The 18,813-nt window shown below is 39.4% G+C and overlaps 2 protein-coding genes across 7 annotated transcripts in view; both read right to left on the bottom strand.

Moving 5' to 3' along the window:
- TMEM33 (transmembrane protein 33) overlaps positions 1 to 18,019 on the bottom strand; it is a 221,824-nt gene extending 203,805 nt beyond the window's left edge. The window contains exon 1 of the mRNA XM_062642478.1: positions 18,015 to 18,019. The gene's annotated coding sequence lies outside the window, so the exon portion shown is untranslated. The remainder of the gene's footprint in view (positions 1 to 18,014) is intronic.
- Positions 1 to 18,813, bottom strand: part of LIMCH1 (LIM and calponin homology domains 1) — a 180,248-nt gene that overhangs the window by 97,280 nt on the left and 64,155 nt on the right. For all 6 annotated transcript variants that reach the window (XM_062642449.1, XM_062642447.1, XM_062642448.1 and 3 more), the window contains exon 3: positions 8,186 to 8,255. In XM_062642449.1, the coding sequence (XP_062498433.1) occupies positions 8,186 to 8,255 (70 nt within the window). The remainder of the gene's footprint in view (positions 1 to 8,185; positions 8,256 to 18,813) is intronic.

The raw sequence follows: 18,813 nt of genomic DNA, 5'->3' as shown, positions 1-18,813 counted from the left end.
GAGTTTAAGTCATTCTACTCACAAGGCCCTTCGTTTCTAAGACAACAGCTGAAGAAAGGCACTGAATTCTTCACTTCATTTAGTGTAGCCCTAAGCTACACAGGCATTTTGTTTGCTGAACTATTATTTTTTCTGATACTTGCAGATACTTAGAGATTACTTTTCAAAAATAATTGGCATTTCTGAAATACTCAACCAGAATCAGTAAACCAATGTGATGCAAGTCATGGTTGAATTTGCAGGAGGACACTTTAGAATCTAAAATCAAATCTAAAACTTAATCCAGTGGCCAATGTGCATTTTTCACGGGTAAAAAGTGAACTACTCCTGGAAGCCAGCTGCCTTGCCCAACCAGAGGAAAGACTAGGCATTTATAGTAAAGGTTAATGCCATGATAAATGCAAGTTAACATTTCAGCTGCCTAGCATTAGGGCTTCAGCAGCAGCAGTGTCTTTCTTTTTGCCATTTTCAAATATTATCCCTGGAATCCTTCACTTCATTAAACCTCCTATGTCCATAAAAAAAGAAAGCAAACAATTTTACATAAGCCTTTATTTCTATGGTTCTATAAATAACATCTTTGTGAAGTCACCTGACAGCCCCCAAACCATGTAGACTGTTTACTTTAAAGAAGTACTTTTTTCTAAAGCATGGTAGTTGGCTTTCCCTTCTCAAGGCTGGGCAACAAAACAGGGTCCATGTAAAATGAAAAAAAATTCAAAGAGGAGATCCTGTGCAGTCACCATCCTCCCTTGGTTTTAACACAGAAAAGGTTCCCTTTACCTCTGCATTTGCATATTAACATTTTAAGTTATTCAATGTGAATAAAGCCATTGAAGACTCAAGTTGGGAGAACAGTTTAAAACCAGACTGTGAATGACACAGGAATGCCTGTGATATTTTTGTAAGTGTTATTTATTATTTGCATTAGCATACTGTCTAGGAGTTCTGGCCTGGAGAGCAGGATTCATGGGGTGAGGTGTTAGACTAAAAGAGACTAGCAGATGATCCTTGCCACAAAGAGCTAACACATATCATTAGCATTTGACCAAACCAAGTCATGACATTCTCAGCAGCAGAACTCAGCAGGCTCAGGACACAGCTTAAACTGACCGTGAAACTGCTGCATTTTGAATCCTAACCAGTCTAGCTTGGGAACAGGTCTTAACAACATGACAATGTTCGCATTTGTACACAGCAGCTATAGTTCACAGCTGTCCTTCAAGCGTGTCCGGCAAACCCTTACCCATCCGTCCTGGGCTCAGCAGTAGCAGTCATTTTTCTCCTTCTTGGTAGCTGGTGCAGTGCAGTGCACTGTTTTGACTTTCGGCTTGGGAACAGAGCTGATAACAATGATGTTTTGGTTTGGCCAAGGACTTTGTGAGCCTCATGCTCTGCCAGGGAGGAGGGGAAGCCGTGAGGAAGGAGAGATGGGGCGCCTGACCCAGGCTAGCCAAAGAGGTATTCCATACCACAGCACGTCATGCCCAGGGTGGGGGGTAACTGGGAGTTACCCGGAAGGACACAGGCTTCCGGGTGGGACTTGTTTCTTGGCTGGTGGTATCGTATTCTCTTCCCTTGTTATTTTCTGTTATCACTGTTGTAGTTGGTGGTAGCGGTGGTGATTTGTGTTGTACATTGGTTGCTGGACTGTTCTTGTCTCAACCCGTGGGAGTTGCACTCTTTTGATCCTCTGGGAGCAAGGAAGGGGAGAGCCCCGGGGGGGGGGAGGGCCTTGATTGCTCTCAGCCTGGCACCACTCACTGGGAGTGAGTGAACAAGCTGTCTGGCTAGGGTTTAAACCACGACACCATCTTGGCTGCTCCACCTGACCCAATAAGGAAACTGTTCTGGGTGTTCTGGATGCTAAATGAGACTTCAGCTTTTAACAAGGAACAAATACCAGGACATTGGCAGAATGGGACAGTATCCTTAGTATGAAGAATAGTGATGCCAGCTAACAAACAGCTTAGCTTGGGTGCAGTGTTAGCCCTGCAGCCAAAAAAGCATCCAGAAGAAGGGACTTCAAGGCCAGCAGTGAAGTTGGTCTGCAGAAGTCCATGCTGAGTGCTGGATTGGGCCATGGGTGCATGAAGCACACAGAAACCTGGGAGGGACCAATAACAGCCAATTCAGAAGCAAAGAGGTATCACTCCCAGTTTTCACCTCCAGCCATCATAAACACAACACTCCAGCTGGTAACTGAGGATACTCATGGATGTTAAGGACAGCTCACGAGTCAGAGTGCTGTGATGAAGACAAAGACTACTATGAGCTGGCTGAACTCACTTCTCTGAGGGGATGCATTATAGCTAAACACAGCTCAGAAAATCAAAAGCAAACAGGTGAGGTCACTTACCTCCCTTTGGGTTTTATTTGTTTGGTTGGTTTGTTTTCCTTGATAGGTCATGTTTTTTTATTAGTTTCCTATTATCCCAGTCTCTCTTACATCCATGCATCAGGTTAAAGTTCAGACTGTGAAGACTGGGCAACACAGGGTGAACCCAAGTGCAGCACACTTCCAGCACATAGGCTTACTGTCACATTGATGATTAATTTCCAGCATCAAAAGTATGAGAGTTTTGGAGCCAAACCAAACACCAGAGCAAGCACATCCATTTCAACCAATACAATGCTAAATGAGATGCCAACATTGTATTTTGCATTTGACTCACTAGCTTTTCCTCTAAATGGAAGGAGAGCAATTCATTCTGGACAGCATTAGCATGGTTAATTGGAAGCAATAAAAAAACTTCAATTCTGGCTGAATTTCAATGTAAAGTTTCAGGTTTTATTGGTTTGCATCTCATTTTTCCTCACTAATGCCGCTTTCTCTATGCTTCCTGCCAATTTTGAACTGATGTCTATTTTCCTTTTCAGTGATGAATTAACTACAGCATCACTGTAGATTGTTCCACACAGACTCTGTTTACAAACAGCCTGGTTAGGAAACACCTGCTAGTTTACTTTTGTATCCTTCATGAATTAGAAATGTTTGTGAGTACAGCATGCAGCTAAATTCACTAAACAGGAAATTTATAAGGTATCTCTGTCCAGCTCAGGTGACACCAGAAGAAATAGGCAAGGAAATCTAAACAAAGAATGAATTTGAAGGCAGAGTCTAGAAAGCCTGGGGGGTAAAAAACCCAAACATGCATGGACACAATGATATAAACCATTTTATTCTAAGGATATTATTGTTTTAGTGAAGGGATTCAATATATATTACAGTATGTGATGAGTCAAAGTACGCAGTGCTGTTCTGAACCACTGGCCAGACCCTAAGTATCATTTTAATTCAGTACGGGATATCAGAACCAAAGGCAGGCACAGGAGATGTAGAGAAGGCAATTACCATTCAGCTAGGAAGACCCACAGAAACCATGGCAGAACAGTTTGCACAGCATTTTGCTGTGATACTGACACTTTGCTTTCCATCAGCATTCAGAAAAATGCTTTTTGGATGTGAGTGCTAAGAACTTACTGGTTTTAGACAGGAGATTTTGCTTTCATTTACTTCACATATGACACAACTTACACAAGACTTTTTTATGGTTACAATTGTGCTGGCAAATGAACTTGTCCAGCTGCAAGAAGTACAAAATAATGAAACAGAAATTATCATATTATGAATCTAGATAATACAGTAGGAGCAGGCTCTTTCCAGAAAGTACTACAATGAATTAAACAGAGTGAAAAAAAAAAAAATGGAATAATGCCAAGATAATTTTTTAGGGGGAAAAAAAAAAGTAACAACTGACATATGAGTGGAAAGAGTGATAAAAATAATGCACATCAGTTAAATTAATATCTTTATCTTCTCTAATTATTGTTAATTCTGTGAAATACACTATGCTATGTTTGGGTCTTATAATTTTATTTTTAGGTTGATATCTGCAGGAAGGAAAAAGATCTCCTTTGCTGAACCTAATTAGAAGCACAAGTTCTGAAACCTAATATGATGCTGAAATTTCTTTAGGATACTGCATTGTCAAAAAAATACTTGATTTTATGCAATGGTATAGCATGCAAGCAAATCAGCAGCACCAGCAGACAGGTAGCTATTCTTAATAAGGTTCATAGCAAGTTCCCAGAGAGCACTTCGCCAAGAGAAACTTCCTAGGAAAATAATTACAGGAAAAAAAAACCCACCTTGTTTTCAAAGGAACCAACTTTTTTAAACAGCATGCTATGGTTCTGTTCATCCTGGTGCAACAAGCATGCAACCAGGTGACTTTTGCAGAGCTATTTTTTCCATTGGTAAATCATACCAGTGTCATAAAGTTAAGTACCGTACACAAGCTGAAAACTGGATGTCACAGTAAACAGATTTTTATTCAGTAGTGCTGCAACACAAGCCAAGATCCAAGCTAAAGTTCAGGCCTCCAACTTTGTCTTGACTACTTCCTACTATTATATGTGAGATTCTTTCACACAGCCTCTGAAGTAAGTGTCTGATCTCCTGTGGGGATTGTTCAAGGAACTGAAGTAATGCTATAAACTCTCCTAAACCCTGTCAAACAAAAGATAAGGCAGAACCTTTTCTTTTCTCACAGAGTGACATTATTCAGGGACAGGAAACAAAAACGAGAACTTTTTTTTTTTTTTATGAGGAAAAAAGATAGTCAACATACAGTGGTTAGCATTATAGAGCAAAGCTTACCTATGATGGTGCTGGAAATCTTCTGTTTCTATAGAATTATATATATAAGTCATAGTTGTATAAAAATGTAATTTGTAGAAACCTAACAGATTAGTTTTGTCTACTATGAATGTCATACAAAATGAAAGAAACAAACAGCAACTCACTAAAAAAATGTTGGTTTTCTAAAAAGTCACTTATACATTAATTATATTCCTTGTACTCTAACAATCCATTGTTGTAAAACTTCTGCAGCTTCAGATGGTCTTTTGAATTAATAACTAAGCCAAAATACTTTTTCAGCCTTGCACAATTAAATACATGAAATACATGAAATGATGCTTCTGGAAAGCTAACAGTCTTAAAATAAAGATGTTCAGTATCAGTTTCTCACATGAGAAAACTTCTGGCAACACAGCTCTTTCAGCAAAGCCTGTCACTCCTGCCTAGGTTTAATATGGGTGTTTTGTGAATTTGCTTTTTGGTGGGAGCACTAGCTTTCTGGATTAGTGAATACTGAACAGGAATGAGAAAGCATTTCATCAAATTTAATACTCGCTGTAAGTCTGAATACCAAACTGTTGGTCCTACCTTTTATTTCATTAAAGCAATGTATCACTTCTGCTGTGATAAAAGCAGTAGTCAGCACTTCTGGAGATCAAAGCAAATTACAAACAAGCCTGCAAAGCCGAACATATGTAATTCTATATGTAATGCTGCATACAATCCACATCCTGACTTCGACTTGCAACTAGACAAAGATCATCTTTGTGCATTTATATGGCTTGTGCTCAGTACAGTGGTTTGCAGATCCTCCAGTCCTTACTTTAACACTACAAGACTAAAACCAGTAAGTTTTGCTTACGTGATTGGTGTTCTGGTATACGAAACGTCTGTAAATAAACTGCTCCCTCTCAAACCACATGAGGAAGTCACTGGTAAGAATTTCACAATAACTGCAGATTCATTTAGCTTTAGGAGAAGTTTGCAGAATTCAGTCTGTCAACACAAGGCCAGTTATACATAATAATTCACAGCAGTGTTATGAGAAGTCACTCAAACGTGAAATACAGGCAAAAATTTTTACACCTGATAACACTTAGCTAAACATCTCAGCATGGCTCCAATACGGGCTTCAAGTTTACTGTTACTTTCCTTGAATACAGCATACTTTATTTGTCCTTACAATAACAAAGAAGAAAAGTAGAGTATCATCTGGAGAATTACACTGAAGTAGATATTTTGTGGAGCTAGATAATGTATGACTGTTTTTGTCTCTAGAGGTTTAATATGAAACAAAAGGCACTTTGAGTACTTCACAATTACTCATAAGTTTTAGCTCCAACTCTGTAAAAAAGAAAACCTACCCATTGTCTCTGCTAGTGAACTAAATACTTATTCCAGCAGAAAATGAATGAATAAATAAATAAATTAATAAATTCTACTAGAATTATTAACTTGCATTTTTAGGCAGAAGCAGTATCTAGGAGTTCAAAAGCATGTATCTCACACAAGGCAGAAAAGGTACTGAAGCTTTCACAGTATTTCTATGTCTACTAGAGGAAATCACACTCACTGGGGTGAAATAACTGGAAAGAAGTAACTATATACTATGTCAAGCCAACCAAGGCTAAGATAATAAAGAAAAACTCGCAATAAATATAGGAATGTTCCTCATATGTGGTCAACTAACTAGGAGGTGTAACTGCTTCTGGACTACAGCATCAATATTGTAATATTTTTCTTTTAGACACACAGATAAGGTACAGGTAAGAGGAAAAAAGATACACATTGCACTCAAACATACTGACTGCTGATGTCTGTACTTTAAAATATTTCACCATAAATATACATTAACAGACTAGAACACTTGGTTATTTAAATTCACATGCAATCCTTAAAACAGCCATTCACCACTGTAAGTAAAAATTGGCAACAAAGGTCAGCAGGTATGGAACTAGACACCCTCAAAAGCAAGGTGATATCTGGATGGCTTGCTTTGCTAGGAGCCATTTATTCACAGAACAGTTAAAAACACCCACTGGTAATGTCAAGAAGCCAGAAGCACCAGTGAACTTTTGTTATTTAGCAAAGTAATTACTAAAGATAAGTAGAGGACACAGGTACAGAGGTAAAAATGTCACTGTCCAACACAAAATAAGATCTACTGTGTCATTAACAGCCTGAAAACCGGTTAGGTTCTTTTTGGTAATGCTTTGAAAATACACATCTTGCAAGAGAGATTTATCTCAAGGAATGAGAAAACTGCAAACACATCATGACTTTTTCTATGTCCTTCCTACTACAACCACCTTACCTTTGGGATTTTACATATGAATAGGAAAAAAACCAATGTAATTGAATATTATCCTCTTTAAACAGTCATAACAAAAATTGAGTCTTTCCTGAAAGGGAGCCAAGGAAAAGAAAACTGCACTACTGGTATCTTTTGCAGCTGTTTATGTCAAATATTCATTTCAAATAAGACTGTAGGAATAAAAGTAGATGGGTTTTAGAGGCAAAACAAAGGCACACAAAGAAACTTTAGAGAAAGGATGGTGGGGATCACAACTTAAATCCTAATACTAGGTAGTATTCAGGCAGAAACACGCCTGTCAATCTACAGCGTTGAATAGCCTTAAAGGCTATGTAATAACATTACAGAACCAATTAAAAAATTAATGTATCAAGGTTTCTAGTATACTGAAACCTTTTAATGTGGTTCATATAAAGGAACATTAACCTCAGCTATCAGCAAGTAATGCACTCTGAATCTTACACAACTAAACTACAATGTCAGTAATGCCCAAACAGGAAGGAGCCATGTATGTGAGTATATCATTAGTCTAAATTGAGAATGACCACCTTCCACATGCTCAAGGGTACTTTCATTCCCAGCCACATCACAAGGGAAGCTCAATACAGCCATATTTCTACATAGCTAACCCTGTTAGACTAAATGCCTGCTGACACCCCAACCTTCCTCCCAGCTGCAGGCACAAGAATGTGCTACCCCTTGACGTGACCTCCTGAGCACCCGGCGCCACTGAGAGCCCACGGGCTGTCAGCACGTCCTCTGTGGTCTTCCTTGCTTATAACAGATTTTAGCCAACTTTTACTCTGCCCTTAAAGTCAACATAAAACAGTTCCCTAGACAGTCCTGCAATGAATGTTATCTGCAGACTGTGGTATTTGGGGGAAAGAGAAAATGAGACAAAATATACAAGAAGTTTTCTTTCCAAAAAAATATCATTTTGTGGTGATGGCTCCACACTTTCCAGTCTTTCTAAAGCTATCACCACAACTGGGAGATGACAAATAACCAAGAAAACCTCTAAAAATATACTCTGTCTCTTGAACACTGCCCTCTTCTGAAAAAAAAGACTGGCAAGTTTTAAGGTGACTACACAGAGATTTCAGAGGGACTGAGTTTAGTAGGTTAGAAGAATTCAAATTACAAAAATAATTGCTATCTGAATTACAAAGTCAATAAAATCAAGGTGCAAAAGAAGCACTGAAAGATTTTTCATTTTATATACTTACCAAACCTGCAATGGGGGTCGGTAGTCTGTTGATCTTTTTTACCAATCCCGGCTTTATTGCATTCAGCAACCTGTTACAAGAAAGGAGTATTTATGAGTGGCAAGTCACAAAATCCAAATTATCAAACACTTGTCCCAGCACATAAGGATTTCAATGTGGCTGGAAAGGAAGACTCTCCCCTTTCTCCCCTCTTGAAAACACGTGTGCACCCAAAGTTATCCCACTGAAACGAAGGAAGACTAGGAGGAAAAATACCCATAGATAGTACAGCGCCTCAGCAATATTTATTTTCTATCCTAAATTGATCTAAATCACATCAGTCTTGACAGGTGCTTGGTGAATTGTCACATAAGTCTGACTCCATTGCCTAGAGGCAGGTCATGCCTGTAAGGGCCTGAAAGCAGAAACCCTGAAGGCATCTGGGTATCACAACAGCTTGTAGCTTGGGAAGAACAGTCCTGCAGTTTCTGCACTGCAGGTAAGTGAGAAAAGACATATTTTATGGATGGGTTTTCTATTTTTCTGCAACTGTACTTCAAATTAAATGCCATCCTTGCATATGTTGTTGAGAACGGAGGTCTCCATAAAATATAAATGTAAGAACACAAATAAGAAGGGAGCCCAAAAAACCCACCTCATCATGAAAAACATCATTAGGCCAGTGATACCCCAGTTGAACACTTTTCAGTGTCCAAAGATTAGCAACTCCCCTAAACACAGTTCCTCACCATCTATGAACATGTTATGAGAAATGCTGACATTGCTCATTGTTAGACTATTCCAGAAAATTACTAAACCCCTAAAAGAAGCAAATTTTAATTATAAAATCCTGTTGCAACAAACACTGTTTCTTTACCACCTTTCCCCCAAGAGAAAACCCTTATGCCTTTTATCCAAAGCAAAATTCAACCAGTCCCACACATTGGGAAGGAAGTCTTTAGGTCAAGATTCTCACTTCAAATTCAAGATTTTTGAAGAGAAATAAAGATGTCTATGATAATTTAATACTCTTTAGAAACAAGAATAGCCACTATGGAAAAGAGCAATCTTTCTTTGTGCTGTCTCAATTCAAGAACTGACTCTTCTGGCAGCTTACTGCGGTGGTAAAATGATTAATATTTAATATTTGAGAGGTCTAGCTAAGAGGTTTATCCTACCCAAAAGAATCTTCTTTTCAGCTTAAAACTAACAGTCTGTGATTGTTTTCAGCTCCCTACTTCTGAACTAAGATAACACAAGGCATGCCACCAAGAGTAAGATAACACAAGGCATGCCACAGCCTCCACCAAGAGTAATCTCTCCATAGTATCACGTTATTTACTGCTGGATTCTTTCTTAGGACTGTGGCATTTTGCAAGCTCGTTAAGGAGCCCATCCCTCCAAGGGGTGGACACCTGGCTCTGTTAACACTGAAATGACCATCCAGAACAGTATACAGGTTGGGTTTCTGCAATCCCTTGGAGAGAACAGGGGAGCAGAAGGGGAGATGCTATTCTAAGTGTTCTCTATGACCACAGTTAATAAAGCTTCTGTTCAACTTGTCCCGAATTGTACTTGTGTTATTACACACTCGGAGTCCCTGTATCTTCAGCACCACCATAATCGGGAGTGGCAACAAACCCAATGGGAATGTCATTGTTTTGGTGTTTCAGGTATTTTCTTCATCTTCTTGCAGTTAAAAACTCTGGAACCCTGGAATCGCTGTACTAGTCCTACCTTCTGCTTACGGTAGAATCTAACACTATTATGCACTAAAAACAAATGATGAAAGAATATACTATTATACACAGACAATTCACTTTTTGCACAAAATGGCAAGAAAAAAACCTCACGTCTCCCTTCCTGTAACCTGCAATTTTATTTCATGGATGGAAAACAAATATTACTTCTTTTTCCCCAAAATGCACTAACCTTTTATCCTTGCACAGCAACAACCTTATAGAACTATTCTTTTTCATTTAGCCACTGCAACAGGCAACTTAAGATTTTTGTTGTTTTTTTTTTTTTGGCATTTTTTGGTGAGGATTTTTGGTTTTTGTTTTGGTTTTTTTTGGGGGGGGGGATTTGTTCTGGGTTTTTTTTTTTTTTAGTCAGAGCACTTCTTACCAAATACTGTAGCTCTACTTTGATTTCAATCATCTATATGCTTATTCTTTTCAGGAACAAAAGGATATATCAGCTAAGCATCTCATTTTCTTTATTACTCAAATGGGAATATATCAGGCAGCTTAACAAATATTGTAGGTGAAGATCAAAAGCCACACACAATAACAGAAGTAAAATAAAGAGGCCTTAATGGAAACTTCAAATGCCAAAGCCGATTCTAAATAAATCTTCAAAATGGCTTGTACAGGCTTCCCTGTGAAATATGGGAAAAGGACAAAATGAGAGGAAGGAAAGGAGCAGGGAACAAACAACATTTTAGATTACCAGTTGGAGTCTGAAGAGGGAGGAAATGGGATGGGGCAAGATGGAAAAGCCTGAGGAAGAAAGGCCTCTATTATTAAAATGTTTACCTCCTGTTGGAAACATCTCTAAACAGTCTGGCACCAAAACCCCCAGGACTTGCTCACTGCAGAATGTGCCAAAGAGAGATTTCTTCCACAGCAGACTGGCTGCTTCTGATGTATTGCATGATCTACAGCAACAGCCCAGATGACAAACTACTGAGTGGCTTAAGCTTGCTCTGCCACCAACCTGGCTGAGAAGACACACTGTTTATGCAGACTGTCTCAACAACGACCACCTTCACTCACACAATTACTATCCCTTCCTGCTTTTCGGAAAAGCAACTGAATGCACCACTTCCTACGTAGGTGGAAACTGTCTATGCTGATTTAGACTCATACAGAGCATCTATCTTGATATGTTAAGTCTTGTGAGCTCTGATAGATTTTTGTTGAAATAGGGGCAAACAAAACCCCTGCCATTTTACACCAGGACCTGGTGCTATGGCCCAGGGGCAAAAGTCTGCACAGAAGAAAACACTAACCTGCACTTTCCCCTGGCACTCCCCTACAACTCCAGTCACATGCTCTGCCAATCCTACCTTGCCTCAGCCATGCCTCAGGTTAAAAACTGATAACTTAAACCATCAGAAATCTTGCTGAATGGATCATTCTAGGACATTAAATTAAATCTTTAAAAATATATTTTAAAATATAGTTGTATTGCAGCCATCCCTGAGAAAGGTATGAAAAACCCAATGGCAGGACAAGTGCTAGAGGAGCAACATAGAACCCATCAGCCTCTTCATTAGAGACTGTAGTGACAGGACAAGGGGTAACGGGTTAAAACTTAAACAGGGGAAGTTTAGGTTGGATATAAGAAGGAAATTCTTTCCTGTTAGGGTGGTGAGGCACTGGAATGGGTTGCCCTGGGAGGTTGTGAATGCTCCATCCCTGGCAGTGTTCAAGGCCAGGTTGGACGAGGCCTTGGGTGATATGAGTTAGCGTAAGATGTCCCTGCCCATGGCAGGGGGGTTGGAACTAGATGATCTTAAGGTCCTTTCCAACCCTAACGATTCTATGAGTCTATGATTCTTCATAAGCTGAAACACACAATTGTTCAGTGCTTTATTTTCACAACATTCATAAGTTAACCATATCACCTTGGTACCCAGTCACAGAGGGCAGCCTTGCTACAATATACAATTGAGGTCCAATCCCCAAGTCACTTTAGACAAGTTATTTTCACCACCATTCTTGCAGCAGGAAGACACTTGAAGGCACTTGCTCAAAAAACATACCTAGTTGATAGCACATTAAGGTCCTCTATCTGATCTGTCTGGCCAGTTTAGCAATACTGATCAGTCTAAGGAAGGTACTAAGGTCCCAGCTGGCAGATTCAGACAGAGGGCTGAGGCACAGCAGGTCCTGAGTTGAACTGAGTACCCACCAGTTGCAAGCCCAGATTTTCCCAAGCACCAATTTAGCTATATTTTTTTCTTACATTTGTACTGTTCAGACATAGAAAATCCTCAAGCAGATGTGCATCTTCCAAAAGACAAAACCTTTGCATCACTATGTACCACATTCTACTATGCCAAGGCTGGTGAGCTACTGTATAAATGGTCAGAGTGTGGAACTGTTACAACAGAAGTGTTGGTTTTGTTGGGGTTTTTTGTTTGCTTGGAAATTTTGTGGGGTACTATTTTTCATACTTCTGCATCTAGGAAAACAGATGGCAATGGAACAAGTCCAAGTAAGCAGTCCTGAGAGATAGCAAAATGGTATGATGTTAAATCTTCCATTATTTTATCCTTTTTCCATCCCCTGTAGTAAGACACTGCTAATTTAAGGTCTCATTCCATGAGATAAGGGAATTTTGGTTGAAATAAACCATAAAACAATGTCTTCCTGTACCATTTTCAAAAGGAGACATAGGAACATTCCTCAGGCTTGATTTTTTTTTTTTGGTAGCTGAGGTTGGGTGACCAGCAGACATTTTAGAGATGACTGGCAAAACAAACTTAGCGAGGGCTTGGGGAAATTTTACCGTTCAGCCAACATGCTTCTCAAAAAATCATTCTGGAGTATTAACAGTTACTTACACAAGAAGTAAAATGACACAGGGAGGAAAAAAGAACAGAAATATAAAGACTAATACTTCTATTGAGCCTTTTGGGTACCTGATATTACCAGAGTTTCACTGCCATGACCAGAGGGAAGAAATTATTATGAAATCTCAAGGAACTTTTTAACAGTAAAAAAAGCAAAGACATGACAAAAAAGAAATACAGATCAAATAGTCCTTAGAGGAACTTAAATCAAAATATGATGAAAGAAAAAAAAAACAACCAACAAACCAACAATACCAAACACCCAAAAGACAATAATCCAAGCCAAGATAAAATAAAGCCTCTTCAGGTTCCATCCATAACACTTGAGTCTCTGTACAAGACCTGAACTATTCTCTAGACCCTTTAAACACTCTCTGCTGGGATTTCTGCCTACCACCCCTCATATGTATGCACCTGTCCTGACTTAGGACAACATTCTGTTCTTCACTTCCCAAAGTCAATTTCAGTCCAACATCTACACAGCCGTCCTGCCTTTCCCCTGCACCGGGTGCTGGCTTGGATTCTTCTGTAGTTAGCAGTTAAATGAAGCACCGTAATACACTGCATAGAAGCTAAAACCTTACAGCTACCTCACCTTATGGAAATGGCAGGACAAAATGCAAGTGAAAAGCTGCTCCATCCCCACTCACAGGGAGAAGCTAAGTCATTTCCTTCCCCCGATAAAAAACAGCTCTGGTAGGTATGGGAAGAATAAGTGCTCTATTTGGTGCTGTCCCCAAGGCTTGGCATTTGAAGAGATAAGGTATCTCCACAGCAGGGCAGACAAGCTGAAATCAGTACTAGAGCTGTGTGACTAACTTATTAGACCTTCCTGGGGTTATTTATCACCAGTTAAGAATTTGAAAAACTTTTGCCAGGAAAAGAAGGCATTTCAGGCAACAGCTGATAACAGATCTAATGAAAAGCACCAAGACAACTGCCCAAGAAATTCTTGCAAGAAAACGTCAGTTAAGAAAATACTCCGAGTATGGCTGCTAAAACCCAGCCTCCAAAAAGCCCTTGTTTCTAAGAGGAAATGGAAGAGAAGCACTTTCAGAAAATAAGCTTCAGAAATGGAAAAAAAAGAAAGGGTGAAGTGATGTGTGCTCACAGATCAATCCAGGCTTGAGGGTTGGGCATCCAACAGAGTTCTTTGCTCAAATAACAGATCATATTCCTAAAAAGAAAAGCTGACTAATGACCTGATCTTAAAGTAAAAGGGCATTTCATATTTGAGAGTTCAGGAAATTCTATCCACAGTAAACCTTAATGGAGACATTTCTCTTTTTAAATTAAGTTTTACAGATTCACATTCTTACAAGCAGCCTTTCAGCACTTGATAATTATTAACCCAGACAGCTCCAGCATCCACGTATTTTAAACTCATGCTCTGGTGGCAGCTCCAAAATGCCCCCAAATATTGCAAAGGAGAGAAAAATCCACTATTAGTTTTAAAGATTAACAAATCACATTGGAACAGCAGGCACCGAAAATTCAAAATATTTTGTTGCAAAGGAAGTGGTAAAGAATTTTCAAAATATAGAGATCACAAAAACATTTTGGAAAAACATTCTTCAGGGCTTGCTAATGATGCCCCTGACATTATTTATTTAGGATCAGATAACAAGGTGCTTTTCTAACAAGGAGGACAGAACTGTGTCCTACAAAGGGCTTATAAGTAAAAGGTGAATAAAGAACTATGCAAATACGTAGCACTGAGAAAACAAGTATGCCAAACACAGAACAGCAGGGGTATTGCTCTGCCAAAGACTAAAAATATGAAGAACACAGAGGCCTTGCAGAACAGCTCAAGAAAGGCACAGCTCAGGAAGACTGTGTATAAATAGCTTTTGAAGATATTGATACAGAACCTACCACTGTAACAACTGATGCGAAGAGTGTCCTATGCACCAATGGATTTGCAATTCACACACAGTTTTACACTTAGTAGCAGTGGCCATGGATAATTGTCCAAAATACATAGCCAATATAACATACGCTCTTGGAAAGCTGAAACCTCTCACAGGATTACCTTGCTTTGCACTTGAGCAGCACTCCATTTGAATGGGTCAGTGTTCCACAGTCTCTTGCCCTGTCAATTAATCAAGCTGCACTGAAGAAACTCTGCTATTTAGTCTGCTAAGATGCATATTATTTTAACATAAATACAAAGACAGGGCATTCTGGCTGTACTCAAGCATGCCCCTCAATGCTATTCTCCTCTTCTCATACACACAGCTGAGCATTACGATTTATGTTACACCTCTGACTCCTCACCTAAACCGTACTAATAACTAGCTTTTTATTATAACATGGCAATAAAACTTAAAGATTAAAAACTCCGGATTCATATAAAACTGTTTCAGATGTCCTCACATGAACCCTAATCTTAATGCTTAATGAACCTTGGAGCCCGTTCCTCTAAACTGGAGACAAATGCCAAATCCATGATGCTGATAACGTTTTGGCTTTACAATGCAGAGCCTGAAAAACACAGCACACCAATCCCTTCTCACCTCAAGGCATGGGTCACATTTAAAAGTTCAAGTATGCCTATGAAACTCAAATACCTTGTTAGTTTCCAGGAACAGGAAATTCAAGCAAAAGCTTAATTAAGCGTAAGGCCTGGGCATCCACTAACTTCTCCAGTGAGCTATCTGGCAAGACAAGAATCTCTGCACTGTACACTATACAGCCAAGTGCTGAATTGATGCCAGGCCTATGCCACTGACAGACAAGCAGAATAACATATCTGCAAAATCCTACAATCCACAAAGATGACTATTTTTTCTCCCCTGCCAAGTCTCCATAAGTGGCATGGCAATTTCACATAAGTGACATATTAATTCGCAAGAAAAACCTGATTTTTAAACAACCAAACAACTGAAACATGATATATACAGTGAAAACTGTTCTCCATAGGTTGCAGTACCACTGACTCAGAAGACAATGTTTTACTATTGCATAGCATTACACTTGCATTGATCTGGCACATATCCAACCCTGCTGAAAACAGCATTCATGTCAGCCCAAAGCTTGGTCAGATGTACTAGAACTATGATGCAAGCCCAAAGAAACTCTGCTCTCTGAGAAAAAGCAGCTCATTCATCACCAGTGACATGGAGAACACAAGCTAGGGAGATTTCTTATTTATAGAAGAAAATTATTCTCATGACAGAATAAATTATAAAATCCATTAAGTAATTCTTGATCACAGTCACTTTCAGCTCACTCAGATTTATAGCCTCACTTAATTTTTTTTTAAATACTATTAGTCTATGTGCATGACTAACTTACAGCTTTTTTCTTTTATTTAAAAGTAAAACCTAAATACTTTCTTGTAGTTTTTAAGAGCATATATTCCTAACATGCACAGCTGAAGGGAACTGCCGTTCCTAGATGTCCTACATGAGAAAAAGTATAAATCTTTGCCTTTAATTCACTGTGCAAGCCCAATTTTACCAAGATTACTTAAAAGCAGTAAAATACCTTCCCATCTGCTCTTTCAAAAAATAACAAAAAAAAAAGAGTCAAAGAATCCTGGTTTCAAAAAATACGTATAGTTTCTGCATATCTAACTAAGCTACAAAACACCATGTGCTAATACACAAAATAAGTGCTCATAAATTGGTATAGAGAACTGCATATGCAAGTGGCATCCATCTTTAACCACACACAGTAATTCCTCTTTCTCTTTTATATGTTTATGCCATGGCTTCTCAAGGTACGCAGCTAAATATTCGTTAAAACTTTCATGCTTCAGAAAAATAAAAGATTTATTATGCCTGAGTTTACTGCTAAAAGTTGATTTATATACATCTATAAAACAGACACAGAGCTAAACTGTTCTACATACAGTACCCAAGGTATTATATGCAATCATGACACTGTTGGACTCCACTGCAAAGCCAAATCATTTCTATTGATACCGAAATCTGAGTTCAGTTTGAGTTTGTTACTTAAGATCCTTTGCCCAGGATACATGTCTCATTTGTTACTGTTGTTGTTACTCTTCCTTAGGGTTAAGTCCTATTCCTGATATTAGAATCTCATTACCACTGATACAAACTCTCAGGGTTCTTGGAATCCTAGTACTGGTTGATTACAGAGAAAGCTTGAGAGAAAATATGATCCCAGCTGCATGTCAGAAATGCTTACAGATACATTGGATATATTATTAACCCTTTGATATGACTTGGATAGTCACAACAAAGAAAATAAATAACTTGGATTTTCCAAGTCTCACATTCACAGAGACTTCCCTAACTGCTGACTGACCAGCATGAAAGAAGGAATCCTGCAGTAGCAGAGCTGGGCAAGGGGAGGTGGATGTCAAGGAGAATGGAAAAGAACTGCTCACTTAAAAACACACTTGCAAGAATATTAGAGCAGTAACAATGGGGCAAGGTTGCAGGAAGATGTATGCATTTTTGTCTTCATGTAGTAATTTTTAAACTTATTAATAGCAATCTCTGCATGGTTAGAAAGAAACATACCTTCAGCTTCCTTATCTGCTGTTTCAGAACTACTCAAATCAGGGGGCAAGTGGATGGAGACAGCAGATAGTTTTTCTTTTGCAGTCAACCTTCATCCAGATGCCCAAATCCACAGAACAGAAACACCTAAGCACTGCAACAATCAAATCTAATTTATTCCTGATTAATCCTCTAGCTTCTCATAATATCTGGGTCAAACCTAAATGTTAAAGCTGTGTAACAAGAAAAAAAAACAACAAAACAAAGCCCCACAAAACACAGAATGTGCTGGAGTGGAAATTCGGGGTTTCTAGTGATACTTCCTGATACTGGCGTTGTATTCCTCCCTCATACATTTTCCACCATGACCCCAGAAGGGCATATTTGCCCACCCATGCAGAAGCATAACCAGGAAACTCCTCAGGCTTTGCATATGAGAATTTAATACACAAAGTAAGAACAGAACAAGAATTCCCTCTGCCTAGCTATTATGTTGCTTACTGAAATCACCATCTGGACTGATGTCAGAGAGCTATGCTAAAAAGCCATAAACTCATTTCAGACAAACACAAGTCATAGTCGCTAGCCTCTCAGCACAGCTGGGTGTCAGGGCAACTACACAAGTGGGCTTTCAAACGTCCAGAAAGAAGGAAGGGCTTGTATTACTCTCAGCTGTCAGCTTGCCACTTCAGGGCAGCCTGCATCATTTAAATACGCTCCTGAGCTCGTGAGTTGAGTGCATCAAGTTATAAAAAGTGTCATGAGGCCAGACTGAGATGCCAGCCACAGCAAAAGCACCTCCAGAGAGGCAGGTACAAGGCTTGTGGCTGGCTGTGGCTAGCACACTTATGCAGGGCTGGTTGTTCATAACATGTCTGTTCCAACAGTTCAAGCTTCGGGCATCGCACGGTTTTATTAGCTTTCATTTATTAAGATACCTGGATAGTTGCTAGACATAAATGAATCATTTATAACCACTGCAGTGGTGTCTGCCTGAGTTTTCAGGCTGTGTAGGCCACAGACATAAGGATTGTACAAAAGGCTCCCGCCTGTTGCTCCAGCAACAATCCTGCTCTAGACACAGATAAAACACCATTTTGCGCGTGGCTAGTCTGACTGTTTGGGGAATGGACTCTCGCATGGTGGCTATCCTACTTCCCTTCCTCGAAATACCTGCAAAGTCAGAAGGCAGCTTGAGAAACTTCTGGGACATTCAAGGCATACTGGCTGTGTCCCTGCTTCTCACATCAGCTTCTAGTCGTCTAGCTGCTGGGATCCCTCAGAACCTGAGCTTGCTTTTAGCCCTCACCACAAAATACAACAGGCAAGGAAAACACTGAAACTGCCATGTGGAAGTAGGGAGCACTTCACACTCACATCACCCACACAACTGTCTGGATACGAGCTGCCTGTTAATGGCGCTAGCACCGACTACTGTCCTATGGAGATAAACTGAGGCGAGTTGAGCTCTTCCCTAAAATTTCAACAGATAAATCAGGTAAATCAGACCAGAGGCAATTAATTCTTTCATCTTCAGAAACCTAAGAGAGATACAATTTCTTTCTTATCCTCTGCAGCTTATCAAGAGATTT

Source organism: Pezoporus occidentalis, unplaced genomic scaffold (assembly GCF_034315485.1).
Source record: "Pezoporus occidentalis ecotype Australia unplaced genomic scaffold, CSIRO_AGI_Poc_V1 ctg71, whole genome shotgun sequence".
NCBI classification, from domain to species: Eukaryota; Metazoa; Chordata; class Aves; order Psittaciformes; family Psittacidae; genus Pezoporus; species Pezoporus occidentalis.
The sequence above is the reverse complement of the archived record's forward strand: the minus strand, read 5'-3'. Positions and strand labels throughout refer to the sequence as shown.